Source organism: Oncorhynchus mykiss, chromosome 7 (assembly GCF_013265735.2).
Source record: "Oncorhynchus mykiss isolate Arlee chromosome 7, USDA_OmykA_1.1, whole genome shotgun sequence".
NCBI lineage: Eukaryota > Metazoa > Chordata > Actinopteri > Salmoniformes > Salmonidae > Oncorhynchus > Oncorhynchus mykiss.
This window is the reverse complement of record NC_048571.1, coordinates 81,324,933-81,346,726: the sequence shown is the minus strand read 5'-3', so window position 1 is coordinate 81,346,726 and position 21,794 is coordinate 81,324,933. Positions and strand designations below refer to the sequence as shown.

The following is a 21,794-nucleotide window of genomic DNA, read 5'->3' as shown; positions in this document are numbered from 1 at the left end:
GCAAGACTGTAACCTCTCCTTCCAGACTCACATTAAGCATCTCCAATCAAAAATTAAATCTAGAATCGGCTTCCTATTTCGCAACAAAGCTTCCTTCACTCATGCTGCCAAACATACCCTCGTAAAACTGACCATCCTACCGATCCTTGACTTCGGCGATGTCATCTATAAAATAGCCTCAAACACTACTCAGCAAACTGGATAGTTGTGAAGTCTTCACTATTATTCTACAACATAGAAAATAGTAAAAAATAATTTTAAAAACCCTGGAATGAGTAGGTGTGTCCAAACTTTTGACTGGTACAGTATTTAGCATGGTTTTATCAATGTCTAGATTTTTCACTTTTTTCAGCTGTTGGAACAATCAAGAAGTCTAGAAAGAAGAGATTTGGCATTTGAAGACATGCACTCATATGTTGCTGAATCACAGCCCCCTGTGAAATCCAGCCCCCCTCCGTCTCTCTCCCTCAGTTTTTTTTCAATTGTAAAAAGAAATGAAATGACCTTTTTGAATTATAAATTCCAGTGTGGTCTTGTATATAATAAAGTATTGTAACTACTGCAGGATTTTCACTCCATCATCTTTATTTGAGATTCTGTCAAGATACAAATCAGTATTAGATGAGTAGCTACACTAGACATACAAACATGATATACAGTATTAATATGACTAGTATTGTGGTAAGATTTAATCAGAGATCAACGTAAGTGTTCCTAAGCTTGACCATCCGAATCTTCAGCACCAGTATCTCTAAATTCAGCATCTCTGGTTGGATAAGGCTTCTTCTCCATCACCATCACCTCTTCACTCACTTCCTCCATCCTCCTGTCCATGTACAGGGTTCTATTTCCCAGTCGCAGAGCCTAAAAATCAGATTTATTTTGTTATATCTACAATTATTTTTCTGTGTCAGGTGATATGTGCATCTGTGTATGTGCATCTGTGTATGGATGGATATGTGAACGTCTGTGTGGAATGATTTGTCTGTAAACATGATGCTGTTTAGTTTTTTTGTCTTTACCCCATTTTGACTATTTTTTTTAAGAGGAAAGTTGATGCTGCTTACTCTGTTCTGCTGGTGTTTTCCTTTTCAGCTCTACCTCCACAGGGTAATGGTCGCTCACCTTCAGGGCCTAATACAGCAGAGTAGTTAGATGTTGAGACATGAGCCAGACGGCTCAACTTTGACATGCACTGTATTTCTAGGACAGGTTGTCACAATGTAGGCTACTAACATGTTCATTTCATCTACTTATAATATTGTAATCAAACCATCTTCCAGGATGGAATTAGTCTGTAACCTGCATACTTACATCTTCTTCTGAAAGCCCGTATTCAATCTGGAAGTTGAATGGTTTGGCAGAGTTTGGCACGACGGCGTCAAGCATGTCATCCCCATAGATCACAATCCTAGATGTTGATCAGAAAAGGAAGTCAGCAGTCATTCCATATTACACACAAGTACACTAGTTTTATAATAGTTCTTATGACAGCTCTTATGACATTTTAACCTCCTTTAAACAATACCAAAGAAATGTCAAATGAACTCCATAGGTGATCATCTGTTTCATACATGAGGCGTTCAATAATGAATTTCACAAATCACAGTGCGCCACCTGTCATAAGTGTTATCGTTGCCTGTGTTTGCTGTGGTATCCACATCATCTTTAATCAGCCAGTGGAAATTTTTGTCACTCCGGATACGGATGGCTTTCATGCCCTTTTTAGAAAGGTAGGAACCGTCTGCATTGAAGTCACCTAGGATCATAACGTTCTGGTACAGAGAGAAACATTCAACAACAAAGTTACGTTTCATCCAGAATAAGGAAACTGTTTTTAGTTATCTTGAAATCACCATGTGTCTGGTGTTGTATTTTACTTGTCAAAGGCTCATATATAGTTTTTGGTGACAAGTGCACTTTCTAAACCCAAGAGAGGTGTTAAGCTCTGTCAATGGTTATTTCAGAACTTACATCAGTCTTCCATTTATTTTTCACTTCCAGGAAGACATCATAAAGCTCATCCAGCTCCTTCACTGAATCGTCAGGCTTGGTGTGCACTGGGATCAGTACCAAGTCCTCCAGCACTGAGAAACACAGGAAGAGATGAGAAATATATATTACAGCTGTTTATGATTGGGCTGTCATTCTCTGCTGCAATATCCAGCTGTCTATCTGTTTGCCATTCACGTTCATATTATTTGCTAAATTAAATGCCATATGGCTGGATCATGCTTAATTCTAGCACTCCTGTGCCCCTTACCAGTGTTGTGACATTTGAAGCGGAGAATGTAAGGCTCCCTGGCGAAGGCGTCCACATCTCCAACCTGGTTGTCCTCATATTGCCAGGAACCAACCAAGTCCACCAAATCATCCCTTTCAGAACAAACAATACAACACATTTAATAGCATTAGTCATGCATTAAATCTTTTTTTTAATCAGATAACAATGTGAAAAAATCAATAGCATCAGATAGAGGTTTATGAGGGTAAAGTTGAATGGGTTTGAATTGTACCTGTACAGAAACATAAACTGCTCCTTGTATCTGTCTCTTCCCAGACGAGAGCTGATTTGCAGAGTGTAGTGTTGCTTCTTATTGGCCCTGTAATGACACACCTGTAATGAGTGATACTTATCATGTAAGGCCAGGAGTTCCCCAGTTGTATGTTTTATAGCGTCACATGAGGGAAATCACTTGACTTATTTAATTCCTCCAGGAACTTTTTCACTGAAGTTTCTCTCTTATCCACCACCTCTAGAATCAGTATGATGTCATAGCGAGACACAATCTGAAAGGAAGGAAAATAAGAAAAAGTTCATTAGTTTATCTGTTTATATGTAGGATAACATCCTTGTTTTAGGATAGTTTGCCAAATGTTTATCTGAGGGAATTCTGAAATCATGAATACAATCATATATCTGTACCTTCACAAGGGTAGCAAGGGTGTTTGGGTTTGATAGCTTATGCTTCCCAAATTTCTGGATGTTGAAAGATGCAACCTTCATGACTACTGTTTGAAAAAGAGAAAAATAAAATCCAATCCATGTAAAACTATAAGAAACTGCTAGTTGATCACACAAGCAACGATTACAGAGAAAGGATGTAATTACCTAAACCAAAACGAGTTTAATAGTCTACACGTGTTTATTGCCCTCTGTGTGGGTTTTTATGATAATGCACAACAGCAATGTCTCATAAATGGCTCAACACAAGGAAAACATGCTTCAGGACATACATTAGGATATACTCAGTACATCTGGCTACATTCTTGTTAAAATTCCTGATGCAAAGGTAGTGTTTCTATTGGCATGGTCACATGATGAAACTACTTTAGTGAAAGGGTTGGAAAGCATGTCTCTGAGTACACTTATTTAGAACCTTTAAAAAAAGGTTATTCTGCATGACCCTGTAGAACCCTTTATGGTTCCAGAACCTTTTCACCCAACAAAGAACCCTTTTAGAGCCATTCATTCTGTAGAGAAGGTCCCTGTAAATAGAACTCTTTCTAAGAGTGCAGTCATCCACCTTGTTCTGTGGCCCTGTGAGATCTATAACAACCCTCCATTATTTTCAATGGCAGAAGATCGCCTCATGGTGTGAAAAAAACATGACTATTACAGCGCAACACATGAATCTGCTAGAGATCATAATAGTAGTTTACAAACTATGTAATATGACGGTCATTACATTGTACATTGAATAGTGAAAATCTAATTTGGACCAGAGTCTCCTTCAATAAATTATTTAAGTATATCAAGGGATTGTGCTAAAATGTCCCTTTATTGTGTTAGGTTAAAGGTCCTGTCATATCAGCGGTAACTCCTGGTTGGGTGGAGGTAAAACCAGTTGATCAAGGTAGGATGGAGCTGGATAAACTGTAGCTGAGGCATTCAAATTCAAATGCTCCAAGATTAGTTGATCTGCTGACCACAGAATAGAGGGCAATTTCTCTATGGAGCAATATCACAGCTCCACAGTCTGTGGTTGCAACTCTAATACAGTAATACAACTGTGAGCCAGCAGTTGTACCATTATTTAAATGTATCCTTTACTTAACCAGGAAGTGCTGTTAGATGAGAATGTATTTTTGAGGGAGACCTGGGAAAAGCAGCATTTCCGTACAGTACTTTCAACAAAATCTAAAGAGGTATAGGCTTAGTCCCTCCAGATGTGTAGTTCCTCACCAGATGTGAAATCCCTAGTTGTGAGAAATTCCACCAAGCAGGACAGATAAAAAAATACATGAAGTCACTTTAGTCCTACAGGGACTCAGCCTACGGACTAGGAGCAGGTTACTGTAGCAACAGCGTGTGACTGATTCCAACTACTCTTTGTTGTGCAATAAACAGGGTTTCTTCTCACAGAACAGTAGTTCTGGATGACTGGCTGGAACAGAATTATGAATTCAATGTCATGTAGGTGGCATGCAAAAACAATCCAGCATATTTCAGGCAAATGAAACCACTAGAGTTGTAAAAGGATGTAACATGATCTCTGTTGACAAGCTCCAACATGCTCAGACATTACCTGTGGTATATTGTGTGGGAAGGGGCTTACAATAATGTTCTGTCTGCTTTCTTTCACTGACAAACTTGCAAATACAAAGGATATATTTTACCATCAGTTCAAATACTTCCTAATCCTAATAGCACCATAATAACAGAAGACTTAGAACAGTGTTTCCCAACTCCAGTCCTCCAGTTCCCCCGACAGTAAGCATTTATATTGTAGACCTGGACAAGATCCCATGATTCAACTTGTTAATTAATCATCATGTTCTCAATGAATTAAATCAGCTTTGTTTGTCCTGGGCTACAACAACAAGGTGTGCTGTTGGGGGTACTGGAAGACTGGAGTTGGTGAACACCTGCTTAGAGAGGGTTATCTCTGTAGAATTGGCTACATTTCCAATATTTCACAATTCCTCTAGTATTTTATTGCAAAGCAAAACAAGAATCAAGAAAATCATTGAAAACAGTCCAAGTATTTCAAATAGTTTGCGCAAATGAAGGAATGAATACCTGATAAATGTAAATTCCAGCTTGACTTCACTTACCTGAAGGGATGATATGCTCTATGATGTTGTGGCGCAGTATCTTGTTTATCAATGAACAACTGTAACTTTCTGGGGCTTGGCCTTCTTATAGAGATAACTTGATTGGCTGAAACTGTTTGGTTGGGAGGACCTATAGACTGGCCCCAGCAGAACCAGCCAGTACAGGATAAACATAACATCAACACACCAGTCCTCTTTGCACACCACAACATTCCTGCCCACACACTTATCTCTGAGATCCCCCACAACAACATCTGGAAGTGGCTTAGCTTTCTATTGGAGGATACAGAAGTATTTTAAACCGGGTAGTTCGAGCCCTGGATGCTGATAGGCTGAGACAATATACTGCAGGTATTACACAAAAATACTTGTTTACTGTTCTATTTATGTTCGTGACCTGTTTATAATAGCAATAAGGCACCTCAGGGGTTTGTGGATTATCATATCAAATTCAAATCTAATCTAATGCTTACTTACAGGTCCATTTCCAACAGTGCAGAGTTAAAGACGAGATATGAAACAGAAATAGTGACACAATGAATAATGATTAAAAATAACATGGCTATATATAGGGAGTAGAAAATAACATGGCTATATATAGGCAGTAGAAAATAACATGGCTTTAGTGCTGCAAAGAAACCACTAAAGGACATCAATAATAAGAAGAGACTTGCTTGGGCCAAGAGACACGAGTAATGGACATTAGACCGGTGGAAATCTGTCCTTTGGTCTGATGAGTCCAAATTTGAGATAGGTGAACAGATGATCTCTGAATGTGTTGTTCCCACCGTGAAGCATGGAGGAGGAGGTGTGAGGGTGTGGGGTTGCTTTGCTGGTGACACTCTCTGTGATTTATTTAGAATTCAAGGCACACTTAACCAGCATGGCTACTATAGCATTCTGCAGCGATACGCGATCCCATCTGGTTTGCGTTCAGTCGGACTATCATTTGTTTTTTAACAGGACAATGACCCAAAACACACCTCCAGGCTGTGTCAGGGCTATTTGACCAAGGAGAGTGATGGAGTGCTACATCAGATGACCTGGCCTCCACAATCACCTGACTTCAACCCAATTGAGATGGTTTGGGATGAGTTGGACCGCAGAGTGAAGGAAAAGCAGCCAGCAAGTGCTCAGCATATGTGGGAACTCCTTCAAGACCGTTGGAAAAGCATGAAGCTGGTTGAAGCTGGTCTGCAAAGCCGTCAACAAGGCAAAGGGTGGCTACTTTGTAGAATCTAAAATATATTTGGATTTGTTAAGCACTTTTTTGCTTACTACATGATGTGTTATGTGTTATTTTTGATGTCTTCGCTATTATTCTGCAATATAGGAAATAGTAAAAATAAAGAAAAACCCTTGAATGAGTAGGTGTGTCCAAACACACGCAAGAGCCTGGCTCGCGTCCTGCAGTGAGCCAAGTTATAACGTTGCTGCAGGCCGGGCTCAGGATCAGGGTAAGGGGTCAGCAAATAGGGCTGGCAGGGGTACCCTCTGTCACCAAGCAGGTAACCATCAAACTCTCCTATGATAATACGAGGTGTCACAGGCCGGCTCATAGCCTGTGGCAAAAATGAGGGGACACGTATAGGTCAATTAAAAAATGTTCTTTATTATAAACCAAAACTATGAACCTTAAACAAAGAACAGGGAATGAGTTGTGAAAGTATCATGATGTAGGGTGTATGTAACGTGCAGGGATGCGTGAATCTGTGTGTGTGAATAGGACTGAGTGAAAACTACAGACAAACAAAACAGGATCATACCTGGAGGAGCAGAGAGAGAGAGAGAGATTAGTGAAGCCGTTTAAATACCCTGAGCCCAGGTGACTCCAATCACTAACGACCCTCCTCTGCCTGCAGGAGGAACCACCCCTGCACTGCAGAGGAGGGGCCGTGACAGAGGATACAGTTTAAATGTTCAGTTGCAATAAGAGGAAACAAAATATTGATTAAAATAGGATATAGCTATATATACTGTAAAAACTCACCACGAGCAAATCTAGCGCTCAGTGGACACTCACCATCGCTCAGCGTCACCGATGTTATATAGAAAACTCCCGTTGGCAAAAAAAAAAAAAAAAAAACGAAGTGCAACACAAAGAATTTGTTCACAAACTGAAAGCATGTCCACGATGTGTCATATGAACGATATGAGGGCTGAGAATATTGTTCAGATGAATGATCGATTGTGCAGGAAAAAAACCCGGAAACGCTCAAACTGATAATCATCAGGGAATGAGAAAACATCCAAGCGTGGTCTGATCACCCTCTCTATTTGTGCTTCAATATCAACTGGCTCGTCAAGAAAAGGACACGTCTGACACGTCCTTCAACCTGCAGGCTTCAGCTAAAGAGAAGGAGAAACTCCGGGCTTCGCGGAGTACGTTGCCATAGTAACTGACTCAGAGTTGAGCTGAACTGGCTTTGTGAAACCCCAAAACCCAGAGTTTGCTTTCAACTCTGAGTCAACTAACTCTGATTTCCTTCCCTATATCTGTCACCTCCTTAGTTCCATTCCCCAGGCAGTATTGACTGTGTGTTTCTTCTCTGTATACTACGCTTGTATCTGTCCATGATCCGTTTATTATTAAACTCACCACCTGTACTTGCTTCCCGACTCCCAGCTTCCACATTACAAATGTTCTCTTGATAATAAGTGTGGGAATTAGAGCATTTTTTATGTCCTGCTGTGAATTTAAATATAATGAGTACTTTTGGGTGTCAGGGAAAATGTATGGAGTAAAAAAGTACATAATTTTCTTTAGGAATGTAGTGAAGTAAAAGTAAAAGTTGTCAAAAATATAAATAGTAAAGTACAGATACTCCCAAAAGACGACTTAAGTAAAAAGTATTGAAAGTACTATTAAGTGATTTACACCACTGTAAAGTGATTTAAGTGATTTACACCACTGTAAAGTGATTTAAGTGATTTACACCACTGTAGGCTACTTAACTAGAAGCAGCAAATTCTAAGGGTGTGAATAACGAGACAAATAAGTGATTATAATACAATAGCTAGGTCTAGGCTAACGCATACGAAAACAGAAAGTCGAACGTCTCCAAATAACAAAAATATTTCTCTCCCGAAGTTGTCTGTTTTCACAACAGCTCCCAACCGCAGCATGAAAAATGCCGACCTCTGTCCAGACCAGCAGGTCCCGCAGGCATTCTGCAGAAATGCAGCCCTCTACCCCAGACCAGCAGGTCCCGCAGGCATTCTGCAGAAATGCAGCCCTCTACCCCAGACCAGCAGGTCCCGCAGGCATTCTGCAGAAATGCAACCCTCTACCCCAGGGCTACCCTGTCAGAGTTGATATCTCTAGAAGGTCAAAGGTCTCGTATGTACTATAGTAAACGTCGGGATAAGCCTACATTTTTCCGACACTAACATTACAACAAAACTCACTCTAACAATAGAAAAATCATCACATGTTTTAGGGTTTGATGACATAGCTGACATGTCAAGACGTTTATTGTTTTTAATTGCATGGAATGCCATCCTGGGCATGGCATGTTGGAACTTGCCCTGATGAGGGGCCAAAATAAATAGGGGCCCTGTGGAACTCTCAGGTGTGCCACGAAACTATTCCTAATCTTGATAATTGTTTTGAACACTCACTTACAAATGTGACCTGTGGAAATGAACATGGAATTTCGACTTGGGAGCTTCAGATGAAACATGGTCAGATGAAACATCAAATGGCACATGGTTACCATTTGTATCACTGTTTCAAGTCCAGTGTGCTCAGGCTGTTGTATCATTCGATGTGCGCGCAACACCAGCAAAGGCATTTATCATTTGACTTCGTCTGTGACAACCATTACCACAGGCAAGTCTGATTAGGCTCATCCAGTCATTTATTTCTTAATATATGCCTCTGGTCTTACCTATAACACAGCCTCTACCATAGAAACAAACAGGGCAAGGCTTGGTGTCTGTGGTTGTCTCTACCTTTTTACCATTTGTGCTGTTGTCTGTGCCCAAGAATGTTTGTACCATGTTTTTGTGCTGCTACCATGTTGTGTTGTTGTCATGTTGTGTTGCTACCATGCTGTGTTTTCATGTGTTGCTGCCTTTCTATGTTGTTGTCTTAGGTCTCTCTTTATGTAGTGTTGTGTTGTCTCTCTTGTCGTGATGTGAGTTTTGTCCTATATTTATATTTTATTTATATTTTTAATCCCAGTCCCCATCCCCGCAGGAGGCCTTTTGCCTCGTAGTAGGCTGTCATTTTAAATAATCATTTTGTCACGTTCTGACCTTGATTTTTCCGTTGTTTTGTATTTATTTAGTTGGTCAGGGCGTGAGTTGGGTGGGCAGTCTATGTTTGTTTTTCTATGTTTTGGGGCATTTCTATGTTTTCGGCCTAGTATGGTTCTCAATCAGAGGCAGGTGTCGTTAGTTGTCTCTGATTGAGAATCATACTTAGGTAGCCTGGGTTTCACTGTGTGTTTGTGGGTGATTGTTCCTGTCACTGTGTTTGTTGTCGTCACAGGATAGGCTGTATAGGTTTTTCACGTTCCGTTTGTTGTTTTGTAGATTTAAGTTATTTCATGTATCGTTCATTTTCCATTAAAGAACATGAGTAAGCTTTTTGGTCCGCTTCTCCTTCTACAGACGAACGTTGTTACAGAATCACCCACCAACCAAGGACCAAGCGGCGTGGTAAACAGAGGCAGCAGCAACAGCAGCAGCAGGAGAAGCGGCTGGAGCAGCAGGAGCAGCAGCAGCAGCAGTGGGAGAGGCTGCACTACTTGGAGAAATGGACTTGGGAGGAGATTCTAGACGGGAAAGGACCCTGGGCAGAGCCAGGAGAATATTGCCGCCCCAAGGCCGAGCTGGAGGCAGCAAAAGCAGAAAGGCGGCATTATGAGGAACTAGCACGGCAGAGCGGATGGAAGCCCGAGAGTCAGCCCCAAAAATTTATTGGGGGGGGGGGGGGCTCACAGGGAGTATGGCTACGCCAGGTAGGAGACCTGAGCCAACTTCCTGTGGTTACCGGGGGGCTAGAGAGACCGGGCAGGCACCGTGTTATGCGGTGGAGCGCACGGTGTCCCCCGTGCGGGTGCACAGCCCGGTGCGGTACATTCCAGCTCCGCGTATCGGCCGGGCTAGAGTGGGCATCGAGCCAAGTGCCATGAAGCCGGCTCTACGCATCTGGTCTCCAGTGCGTCTCCTTGGGCCGGCTTACATGGCACCAGCCTTGCGCACGGTGTCCCCGGTTCGCCTGCATAGCCCAGTGCGGGCTATTCCACCTCGCCGCACTGGCAGGGCGACCGGGACCATTCAACCGGGTAAGGTTGGGCAGGCTCGGTGCTCAAGAGCTCCAGTGCGCCTGCACGGGCCGGTCTATCCGTCACCACCTCCACGTACCAGCCCTCCGGTGGCAGCCCCCCGTACCAGGCTGTCTCTCCGGCCCATCCTTACAGGGGCTTCCTCTCCAGCGCTGCCGGAGTCTCCCGCCTGTTCGGCGCTACGAGAGCTACTCAGTCCGGCGCTTCCAGAGCCTTCCTCCTCTCCAGCGCCGCCAGTGCCGCTCGTCAGCCCAGCGACCGCCCGTCTGCCCAGTGCCGCCCGTCTGCCAGGAGCCGCCAGTGCCGCCCGTCTGCCAGGAGCCGCCAGTGCCGCCCGTCTGCCAGGAGCCGCCAGTGCCGCCCGTCTGCCAGGAGCCGCCAGTGCCGCCCGTCTGCCAGGAGCCGCCAGTGCCGCCCGTCTGCCAGGAGCCGCCAGTGCTGCCCGTCTGCCAGGAGCAGCCAGGGGCCGCCAGTCAGCCAGGGGCCGCTAGTCAGCCAGGGGCCGCCAGTGCCGCCAGTCAGTCAGGGGCCGCCAGTCAGCCAGGGGCCGCCAGTGCCGCCAGTCAGCCAGGGGCCGCCAGTGCCGCCAGTCAGCCAGGTGCCGCCAGTCAGCCAGGTGCCGCCAGAGCCGCCAGTCAGCCAGGGGCCGCCAGTCAGCCAGGGGCCGCCAGTCAGCCAGGGGCCGCCAGTCAGCCAGGGGCCGCCAGTCAGCCAGGGGCCGCCAGTAAGCCAGGGGCCGCCAGTGCCGCCAGTCAGCCAGGGGCCGCCCGAGCAGCTGCCCCTCTGTCCAGAGCAGCTGCCGCCCCTCTGTCCCGAGCTGCTATCGCCCCTCTGTCCCGAGCTGCTATCGCCCCTTTGTCCCGAGCAGCTGCCCCTCTGTCCCGAGCAGCTGCTTCACCTCTGTCCCGAGCTGCCCCTCTGTCCCAAGCAGCCCCTCTGTCCAGTGGGGTCATTGAGAGGGGTGGCCATGGTGAGAAAGCCACGGAGGCGGACAATAAGGCGGACTAAGACAATGATGAAGTGGAGTCCGCGTCCCGCGCCGGAGCCGCCACCGCGGACCGACGCCCACCCAGACCCTCCCCTATAGGTCAAGGTTTTGCGGCCGGAGTCCGCACCTTTGGGGGGGGGGGGGGGGGTACTGTCACGTTCTGACCTTGATTTTCTGTTGTTTTGTATTTATTTAGTTGTTCAGGGCGTGAGTTGGGTGGGCAGTCTGTTTGTTTTTCTATGTTTTGGGGCATTTCTATGTTTTTGGCCTAGTATGGTTCTCAATCAGAGGCAGGTGTCATTAGTTGTCTCTGATTGAGAATCATACTTAGGTAGCCTGGGTTTCACTGTGTTTGTGGGTGATTGTTCCTGTCACTGTGTTGTCACAGGATAGGCTGTATAGGTTTTTCACGTTCCGTTTGTTGTTTTGTAGATTTAAGTTATTTCATGTATCGTTCATTTTCCATTAAAGAACATGAGTAACCACCACGCTGCTTTTTGGTCCGCTTCTCCTTCTACAGACGAACGTCGTTACACATTTGTTCTTAACTGACTTGTCTAGTTAAATAAAGGTTCAATACATTTTTTAAATTAAAAATAAAACTGCAGAAAACCGCTCATCTGTGGCCCAAACCGTTCACAATGGAAGACCAATTTTACAAGAGTTACATCTTTTTATTTCTGGCCAGTCTCGCTGGAATAATATGAAATTGGTAAACACAAATTAACCATGAGTAAGGAACTAACAAAACAATGTATTTCAAATACACCCGATTTAATATACTGTATACAGTACTAGTCAAAAGTTTGGACAACCCTACTCATTCAAGGGTTTCTCTTTATTTTTACTATTTTGTAGAATAACAGTGAAGACGACAACTATGAAATAACACATACGGAATCATTTGGCTTTTAGATTATTCAAAGTAGCCACCCTTTGCCTTGATGACAGCTTTACACACTCTTGGCATTGTCTCAAACAGTCTCGTAGGATTTCCCACGTATGCTGAGCACTTGTTGACTGCTTTTCCTTCACTCTGCGGTCCAACTCATCCCAAATCAATTGGGGTGAGGTCAGGTGATTGTGGAGGCCAGGTCATCTGACGCAGCACTCCATCACTATCCTTCTTTGTCAAATAGGGCTCCTGAGTGGCGCAGCGGTCTAAGTCCTGAGTGTCGCAGCGGTCTAAGTTACTGCATCTCAGTGCAAGAGTCATCACTGCAGTCCCCGGTTCAAATTCAGGCTGCATCACATCTGGCTGTGATTGGGAGTCCCAAAGGGTGCCGCACGTCCATGTTTGACTGGGGTAGGCCTTCATTGTAAATAAAAATGGGTTCTTAACTGACTTGCCTAGTTAAATATAGTGTTTTAAATAAATAAAAATAGACCTTACACAGCCTGGAGGTGTGCTGGGTCATTGTCCTGTTGAAAAAAAAATGGTAGTCCAACTAAGAACAAAACAGATGGTGGTTAAGTGTGCCTTGAATTTGAAATAAATCACAGACAGTGTCACCAGCAAAGCACCCCCCACACCATACCACCTCCTCAGTGCTTCACGGTGGGAGCCACACACGCGGGGATCAGCCGTTCAGCTACTCATCGTCTCACAAAAACACAGAGGTTGGAACCAAAAATCTCAAATTTGGACAGATTTCCACCGGTTTCATGTCCATTGCTCGTGTTTCTTAGCCCAAGCAAGTCTCTTCTTATTATTGGTGTCCTTTAGTAGTGGTTTCTATGCAGCAATTCAACCATGAAGGCCTGATTCACTCAGTCTTCTCTGAGCAGTTGATGTTGAGATGTGTCTGTTACTTGAATTCTGTGAAGCCTTAATTTGGGCTGCCATTTCTGCGGTGCAGTTAACTCTAATGAACTTATCCTCTGCAGCAGAGGTAACTCTGGGTCTTCCTTTCCTGTGGCGGTCCTCATAAGAGCCAGTTTCATCATAGCACTTGATGGGTTTTGCTACTGCACTTGAAGAAACGTTCAAAGTTCTTGAATTATTTCGTATTGACTGACCTTCATGTGTTAAAGTAATAATGGACTGTTGTTTCTCTTTGCTCATTTGTGCTGTTCTTGCCATAATATGGACTTGGTCTTTTACCAAATAGGGCTATCTTCTGTATACCACCCCTACCTTGTCACAAGACAACTGATTGGCTCAAACACATTAAGAAGGAAAGAAATTCCACAAATGAACTTTTAACAAGGCACACCTGTTAAAATAAATGCATTCCAGGTGACTACCTCATGAAGCTGGTTGAGAAAAGGCCAAGGGTGTGCATAGCTGTCATCAAGGCAAAGTGGCTACGTTGAAGAATCTCTAATATCAAATATATTTAGATTAGTTTAACACTTATTTGGTTACTACATGATTCCATATGTGTTATTTCATAGTTGTGATGTCTTCACTATTATTCTCAAATGTAGAAAATAGATAAAGATAAAGATAAAGAAAAACCCTGGAATGAGTAGGTGTGTCCAAACTTTTGACTGGTACAGTATTTAGCATGGTTTTATCAATGTCTAGATTTTTCCCTTTTTTTCAGCTGGTCGAACAATCAAGAAGTCTAGAAAGAAGAGATTTGGCATTTGAAGACCATGCACTCATATGTTGCTGAATCACAGCCCCCTGTGAAATCCAGCCCCCCTCCGTCTCTCTCCCTCAGTTTTTTTCAATTGTAAAAATAAATGAAATGACCTTTTTGAATTATAAATTCCAGTGTGGTCTTGTATATAATAAAGTATTGTAACTACTGCAGGATTTTCACTCCATCATCTTTATTTGAGATTCTGTCAAGATACACATCAGTATTAGATCAGTAGCTACACTAGACATACAACTATGATATACAGTATTAATATGACTAGTATTGTGGTAAGATTTAATCACAGATCAATGTAACTTTTCCCAAGGTTGACCACCCGAATCTTCAGCACCAGTTTCTCTAAATTCAGCTTCTCTGGTTGGATAAGGCTTCTTCTCCATCTCCATCACCTCTTCACTCACTTCCTCCGTCCTCCTGTCCATGTACAGGGTTCTATTTCCCAGTCGCAGAGCCTGAAAATCAGATTTCTTTTGTTATAGCTACAATTATTTTTCTGTGTCAGGTGATATGTGCATCTGTGTATGGATGGATATGTGAACGTCTGTGTGGAATGATTTGTCTGTAAAGATGATGCTGTTTAGTTTTTTTTGTCTTTACACCATTTTGACTATTTTTTTTAAGAGGAAAGTTTGGGAGATTCAGAATAAAGATCAATGATGCTGCTTACTCTGTTCTGTTGGTGTTTTCCTTTTCAGCTCTACCTCCACAGGGTAATGGTCGCTCACCTTCAGGGCCTAATACAGCAGAGTAGTTAGATGTTGAGACATGAGCCAGACGGCTCAACTTTGACATGCACTGTATTTCTAGGACAGGTTGTCAAAATGTAGGCTACTAACATGTTCATTTCATCTACTTATAATATTGTAATCAAAACTTCTACCAGGATGGAATTAGTCTGTAACCTGCATACTGTCACGTTCTGACCTTAGTTCTTTTGTTATGTCTTTGTTTTAGGTTGGTCATGGTGTGAGTTGGGGTGGGCTGTCTATGTTTGTTTTTCTATGTTGTGTTTTGCGTTTGGCCTGGTATGGTTCTCAATCAGAGACAGGTGTCGTTAGTTGTCTCTGATTGAGAATCATACTTAGGTAGCCTTTTCCCACCTGTGTTTCGTGGGTGATTGTTTTCTGTCTTTGTGTATGTCACCAGACAGGACTGTTTCGTTTCGTGTCATTCTCTTTGTTATTTTTGTTTTAGTGTTCTGTGTTTAATAAACTCATCATGTTACGTTACAGAATCACCCACCGCCAAAGGACCGAGCAGCGTGGTATCGGGCAGCAGCAGAAATCTCGGGACTCATGGATATGGGAGGAGATTCTGGACGGCAAGGGACCCTGGGGAATATCGCCGCCCCAAAGCAGAGCTGGAGGCAGCAAAAGCTGAACGGCGGTGGTATGAGGAGGCAGCGCGGCTGGGACGAGAGGCATCCCCAAAAATGTATTGGGGGGGCACACGGGAAGTGTGGCTAAGTCAGGTAGGAGACCTGAGCAAACTCCCTGTGCTTACCGTGGAGAGAGGTGGACCGGGCAGGCACCGTGTTATGCCGTGAGGCGCACGGTGTCCCCGGTGCGCAGGCATAGCCCGGTGCGTTACATAACAGCGCCTCGTATCGGATGGGCTAGAGTTGGCATCGAGCCAGGTGCCATGAAACCGGCTCAGCGCATCTGGTCTCCAGTGCGTCTCCTCGGGCCGGGGTACACGGCACCAGCCCTACGCATGGTGTCCCCGGTTCGGCAGCACAGCCCAGTGCGGGCTATTTCACCTCGCCGCACTGGCCTGGCTATGGGGAGCATTCAGCCAGGTAGGGTTGTGCAGGCTCGGTGCTCGAGACCTCCAGTGCGCCTCCACGGTCCGGTCTATCCGGTGCGCCCTCCACGCACCAGGCCTCCAGTGGCAGCCCCCCGCACCAGGCTGTCTCTCCATCTCCTCCCTACAGGTGCTCCTGTCTGCCCTGAGCTGCCAGAGTCGCCCTTCACTCCAGCACTGCCAGAGTCTCCCATCTGTCCTGAGCTGCCAGAGTCTCCCGTCTGTCCTGAGCTGCCAGAGCCACCCGTCAGTCAGGAGCTGCCAGAGCCGCCTGTCAGTCAGGAGCTGCCAGAGCCGTCCGTTACTCCGGCACTGCCGGAATCGCCCTTCACTCCGGAGCTGCCGGAGTCTCCCGCCTGTCCGGTGCTAACGGAATCTCCCGTCCATTCAGGACCCGTTGCTAGGGTCCCCAGTCCGAGGTCGGCGGCGAGGGTCGCCACTCGAAAGGGGCCACGGAGGCGGGTTAAGAGGCGGAGAAAGACTATGGTGGAGTGGGCTCCACGTCCCGCGCCAGAGCCGCCACCGCGGACAGACACCCACCCACCCAGACCCTCCCCTATAGGTTCAGGTTTTGCGGCCGGAGTCCGCACCTTTTGGGGGGGGGGGTACTGTCACGTTCTGACCTTAGTTATTTTGTTATGTCTTTGTTTTAGGTTGGACAGGGCGTGAGTTGGGGTGGGTTGTCTATGTTCGTTTTTCTATGTTGTGTTTTGCGTTTGGCCTGGTATGGTTCTCAATCAGAGGCAGGTGTCATTAGTTGTCTCTGATTGAGAATCATACTTAGGTAGCCTTTTCCCACCTGTGTTTCGTGGGTGATTGTTTTCTGTCTTTGTGTATGTCACCAGACAGGACTGTTTCGTTTCGTGTCATACTCTTTGTTATTTTTGTTTTAGTTGTTCTGTGTTTAATAAATTCATCATGAACACATACCACGCTGCGCATTGGTCCTCCGATCCTTCATACTCCTCAGACGAGGACGACGAACGTTACACATACTTACATCTTCTTCTGAAAGCCCGTATTCAATCTGGAAGTTGAATGGTTTGGCAGAGTTTGGCACGACGGCGTCAAGCATGTCATCCCCATAGATCACAATCCTAGATGTTGATCAGAAAAGGAAGTCAGCAGTCATTCCATATTACACACAAGTACACTAGTTTTATAATAGTTCTTATGACAGCTCTTATGACATTTTAACCACCTTTAAACAATACCAAAGAAATGTCAAATGAACTCCATAGGTGATCATCTGTTTCATACATGAGGCGTTCAATAATGAATTTCACAAATCACAAATCACCTGTCATAAGTGTTATCGTTGCCTGTGTTTGCTGTGGTATCCACATCATCTTTAATCAGCCAGTGGAAATTTTTGTCACTCCGGATACGGATGGCTTTCATGCCCTTTTTAGAAAGGTAGGAACCGTCTGCATTGAAGTCACCTAGGATCATAACGTTCTGGTACAGAGAGAAACATTCAACAACAAAGTTACGTTTCATCCAGAATAAGGAAACTGTTTTTAGTTATCTTGAAATCACCATGTGTCTGGTGTTGTATTTTACTTGTCAAAGGCTCATATATAGTCTTTGGTGACAAGTGCACTTTCTAAACCCAAGGGAGGTGTTAAGCTCTGTCAATGGCTTATTTCAGAACTTACATCAGTCTCCCATTTATTTTTCACTTCCAGGAAGACATCATAAAGCTTATCCAGCTCCTTCACTGAATCGTCAGGCTTGGTGTGCACTGGGATCAGTACCAAGTCCTCCAGCACTGAGAAACACAGGAAGATATGAGAAGTATATATTACAGCTGTTTATGATTGGGCTGTCATTCTCTGCTGCAATATCCAGCTGTCTGTCTGTCACGTTCATATTATTTGCTAAATCTAATGCCATATGGATGGATCATGCTTAATTCTAGCACTCCTGTGCCCCTTACCAGTTTTGTGACATTTGAAGCGGAGAATGTAAGGCTCCCTGGCGAAGGCGTCCACATCTCCAGGCTGGTTGTCCTCATATTGCCAGGAACCAACCAAGTCCACCAAATCATTCCTTTCAGAATAAACAATACAACACATTTAATAGCATTAGTCATGCATTAAATCTTTTTTTTAATCAGATAACAATGTGAAAAAATCAATAGCATCAGATAGAGGTTTATGAGGGTAAAGTTGAATGGGTTTGAATTGCACCTGTACAGATACATAAACTGCTCCTTGTATTTGTCTCTTCCCAGACGAGGGCTGATTTTCAGAGTGTAGTGTTGTTCCTTATTGGCCCTGTAATGACACACCTGTAATGAGTGATACTTATCATGTAAGGCCAGGAGTTCCCCAGTTGTATATTTTATAGCGTCACATGAGGGAAAACACTTGACTTATTTAATTCCTCCAGGAACTTTTTCACTGAAGTTTCTCTCTCATCCACCACCTCCAGAATCAGTATGATGTCATAGCGAGACACAATCTGATAGGACAAAAGGAAGGAAAATAAGAAAAAGTTAATTAGTTTATCTGTTTATATGTAGGACAACATCCTTGTTTTAGGATAGTTTGCCAAATGTTTATCTGAGGGAATTCTAAAATCATCAATACAATCATATATCTGTACCTTCACAAGGGTAGCAAGGGTGTTTGGGTTTGATAGCTTATGCTTCCCAAATTTCTGGATGTTGAAAGATGCAACCTTCATGACTACTGTTTGAAAAAGAGAAAAATAAAATCCAATCCATGTAAAACTATAAGAAACTGCTAGTTGATCACACAAGCAACGATTACAGAGAAAGGATGTAATTACCTAAACCATAACGAGTTTAATAGTCTACACGTGTTTATTGCCCTCTGTGTGGGTTTTTATGATAATGCACTACAGCAATGTCTCATAAATGGCTCAACACAAGGAAAACATGCTTCAGGACATACATTAGGATATACTCAGTACATCTGGCTACATTCTTGTTAAAATTCCTGATGCAAAGGAAGTGTTTCTATTGGCATGGTCACATGATGAAACTACTTTAGTGAAAGGGTTGGAAAGCATGTCGCTGAGTACACTTATTTAGAACCTTTAAAAAAAGGTTCTTCTGCATGACCCTGTAGAACCCTTTATGGTTCCAGAACCTTTTCACCCAACAAAGAACCCTTTTAGAGCCCTTAATTCTGTAGAGAAGGTCCCTGTAAATATAACTATTTCTAAGAGTGCAGTCATCCACCTTGTTCTGTGGCCCTGTGAGATCTATAACAACCCTCCATTATTTTCAATGGCAGAAGATCGCCTCATGGTGTGAAAAAAACCTGACTATTACAGCGCAACACATGAATCTGCTAGAGATCATAATAGTAGTTTACAAACTATGTAATATGATGGTCATTACTTTGTACATTGAATACTGAAAATCTAATTTGGACCGGAGTCTACTTCAAGAAATTATTTAAGTATATCAAGGGATTGAGCTAAAATGTCCCTTTATTGTGTTAGGTTAAAGGTCAAGAGTACTTGTCATATCAGCGGTAACTCCTGGTTGGGTGGAGGTAAAACCAGTTGATCAAGGTAGGATGGAGCTGGATAAACTGGAGCTGAGACATTCAAATTCAAATGCTCCAAGATTAGTTGATCTGCTGACCACAGAATAGAGGGCAATTTCTCTATGGAGCAATATCACAGCTCCACAGTCTGTGGTTGCAACTCTAATACAGTAATACAACTGTGAGCCAGCAGTTGTACCATTATTTAAATGTATCCTTTACTTAACCAGGAAGTGCTGTTAGATGAGAACGTATTTTTGAGTTTGACCTGACAAAAGCAGCATTTCCGTACAGTACTTTCAACAAAGTCTAAAGAGGTATAGGCTTAGTCCCTCCAGATGTGTAGTTCCTCACCAGATGTGAAATCCCTAGTTGTGAGGAATTCCACCAAGCAGGACAGATAAAAAAAATACATGAAGTCACTTTAGTCCTACAGGGACTCAGCCTACGGACTAGGAGCAGGTTACTGTAGCAACAGCGTGTGACTGATTCCAACTACTCTTTGTTGTGCAATAAACAGGGTTTCTTCTCACAGAACAGTAGTTCTGGATGACTGGCTGGAACAGAATTATGAATTCAATGTCATGTAGGTGGCATGCAAAAACAATCCAGCATATTTCAGGCAAATGAAACCACTAGAGTTGTAAAAGGATGTAACATGATCTCTGTTGACAAGCTCCAACATGCTCAGACATTACCTGTGGTATATTGTGTGGGAAGGGGCTTACAATAATGTTCTGTCTGCTTTCTTTCACTGACAAACTTGCAAAAACAAAGGATATATTTTACCATCAGTTCAAATACTTCCTAATCCTAATAGCACCATAATAACAGAAGACTTAGAACAGTGTTTCCCAACTCCAGTCCTCCAGTTCCCCCGACAGTAAGCATTTATATTGTAGACCTGGACAAGATCCCATGATTCAACTTGTTAATTAATCATCATGTTCTCAACGAATTAAAGCAAAACAAGAAAATCATTGATAATATTCCAAGTATTTAAAAAGCTTGTGCTGGAGTCTGCATACAAATGAAGTCATATCTCATATCTGTACATTCCAGTTCGACTTCACTTACCTGAAGGGATGATAGGCTCTATGATGTTGTTGTGCAGTATCTTGTTTAGCAATGAACAACTGTAACTCTCTGACAGGGGCTTGGCCTTCTTATACTGAGCACCTGTCACTTGATTGGCTGAAACTTGTGTGTGAGCCAAGCCAAGCCCCTAGTTGGTTGGGAGGACCTATGGACTGGCCCCAGCTGAACCAGTCAGTAAAAGATAACCAAAACATTAACATCCTGCCTACACACTTTTCTCACAGATCACCTGCAACTACAGTATATCAGGCTGACCTTCTCTTAAAAGGAGGATAATGTTCATTAGAAATACCCCTACACTGGTTTAAGAGGGTTTGGCCTACACGCTATCTATAGATAGAGTAGCAATATATTTCTGTATGTACAGTGCCTTGCAAAAGTATTCATCCCCCTTGGCGTTTTTCCTGTTTTGTTGCATTACAACCTGTAATTTAAATGTATTTTTATTTGGATTTCATGTAATGGACATATACAAAATAGTCCAAATTTGTTAAGCAAAATGAAATAAATAAATTGTTTCATAAATTGCAGAAAAAAATAAACAACTGAAAAGTGGTGTGTGTATGTGTATTCACCCCCTTTGCTATGAAGCCCCTAAATAAGATCTGGTGCAACCAATTACCTTCAGAAGTCACATAATTAATTAAATAAAGTCCACCTGGGTGCAATCTAAGTGTCACATGATCTGTCACATCATCTCAGTATATATACACCAGAGTCTGCAACACCACTAAGCAAGGGACACCACCAAGCAAGTGGCACTATGAAGACCAAGGAGCTCTCCAAACAGGTCAAGGACAAAGTTGTGCCCAAGTACAGATCAGGGTTGGGTTATCAAAAAATATCCAAAACACTGAACATCCCACGGAGTACCATAAAATCCATTATAAAAAATGGAAAGAATATGGCACCACAACAAACCTGCCAAGAGAGGGCTGCCCACCAAAACTCACAGACCAGGCATTGGAGGGTATTAATCAGAGAGGCAACGAAGAGACCAAAGATAACCCTGAAGGAGCTGCAAAGCTCCACAGCGGAGATTGGAGTATCTGTCCATAGGACCACTTTAAGCCTTACCCCCCACAGAGCTTGGCTTTACAGAAGAGTGGCCAGAAAAAAGCCATTGCTTGAAGAAAAAAATAAGCAAACACGTTTGGTGTTCGCCAAAAGGCATGTGGGAGACTCCCCAAACATATGGAAGAAGGTACTCTGGTCAGATGAGACTAAAATTTAGCTTTTTGGCCATCCAGAAAAACGATATGTCTGGCACAAACCCAACACCTCTCATCACCCTGAGAACACCACCCCCACAGTGAAGCATGGTGGTGGCAGCATCATGCTGTGGGGAGGTTTTTCGTTGGCAGGGTCTGGGAAACTGGTCAGAATTGAAGGAATGACGGATGGCGCTAAATACAGGGAA

At 43.7% G+C, this 21,794-nt stretch overlaps 2 protein-coding genes across 4 annotated transcripts; both read right to left on the bottom strand.

The window, feature by feature from the left end:
• Positions 1–564: 564 nt before the first annotated feature.
• Positions 565–5,174, bottom strand: dnase1l4.1 (deoxyribonuclease 1 like 4, tandem duplicate 1). Of its 2 annotated transcripts, none has more exons than XM_021610728.2 (10): positions 5,059–5,174; positions 2,927–3,012; positions 2,702–2,790; positions 2,517–2,603; positions 2,264–2,376; positions 1,975–2,087; positions 1,618–1,775; positions 1,315–1,411; positions 1,068–1,134; positions 565–864 (listed from the first exon to the last, which is right to left on the bottom strand). In XM_021610728.2, exons 2-10 carry the CDS (start codon positions 3,005–3,007, stop codon positions 845–847), a joined length of 825 nt encoding a protein of 274 aa, XP_021466403.2. In that variant the 5' UTR covers positions 3,008–3,012; positions 5,059–5,174; the 3' UTR covers positions 565–844. The 2 variants fall into 2 exon arrangements, with proteins under 2 accessions (XP_021466403.2, XP_021466402.2); XM_021610727.2 differs by lacking the exon at positions 5,059–5,174 and adding an exon at positions 4,530–4,593.
• An 8,927-nt stretch (positions 5,175–14,101) lies between these two features.
• Positions 14,102–20,493, bottom strand: LOC110528598 (deoxyribonuclease gamma). Of its 2 annotated transcripts, XM_021610730.2 has the most exons (11): positions 20,354–20,432; positions 19,975–20,038; positions 18,363–18,448; positions 18,130–18,218; positions 17,945–18,031; positions 17,692–17,804; positions 17,411–17,523; positions 17,053–17,210; positions 16,753–16,849; positions 14,617–14,683; positions 14,102–14,401 (listed from the first exon to the last, which is right to left on the bottom strand). In XM_021610730.2, the coding sequence occupies exons 3-11, from the start codon at positions 18,441–18,443 to the stop codon at positions 14,382–14,384; spliced, it is 825 nt and encodes a 274-aa protein (XP_021466405.2). In that variant the 5' UTR covers positions 18,444–18,448; positions 19,975–20,038; positions 20,354–20,432; the 3' UTR covers positions 14,102–14,381. The 2 variants fall into 2 exon arrangements, with proteins under 2 accessions (XP_021466405.2, XP_021466404.2); XM_021610729.2 differs by lacking the exon at positions 19,975–20,038 and having other exon boundaries at positions 20,354–20,493.
• Between the last annotated feature and the right edge of the window lie 1,301 nt (positions 20,494–21,794).

Bases quoted from the DNA above. Each gene is read 5' to 3' on its own strand.
- dnase1l4.1 (XM_021610728.2), bottom strand. From the start codon at position 3,007: ATGAAGGTTGCATCTTTCAACATCCAGAAATTTGGGAAGCATAAGCTA. The intron at 2,791-2,926 runs GTACAGATATAT...CCTTCCTTTCAG, and splicing joins CCCTTGCTACCCTTGTGAAG to ATTGTGTCTCGCTATGACAT. The intron at 2,088-2,263 runs GTAAGGGGCACA...TGTGTTTCTCAG, and splicing joins CTTCAAATGTCACAACACTG to TGCTGGAGGACTTGGTACTG.
- LOC110528598 (XM_021610729.2), bottom strand. From the start codon at position 18,443: ATGAAGGTTGCATCTTTCAACATCCAGAAATTTGGGAAGCATAAGCTA. The intron at 18,219-18,362 runs GTACAGATATAT...TTGTCCTATCAG, and splicing joins CCCTTGCTACCCTTGTGAAG to ATTGTGTCTCGCTATGACAT. The intron at 17,211-17,410 runs GTAAGTTCTGAA...TCTCTGTACCAG, and splicing joins AAAATAAATGGGAGACTGAT to AACGTTATGATCCTAGGTGA.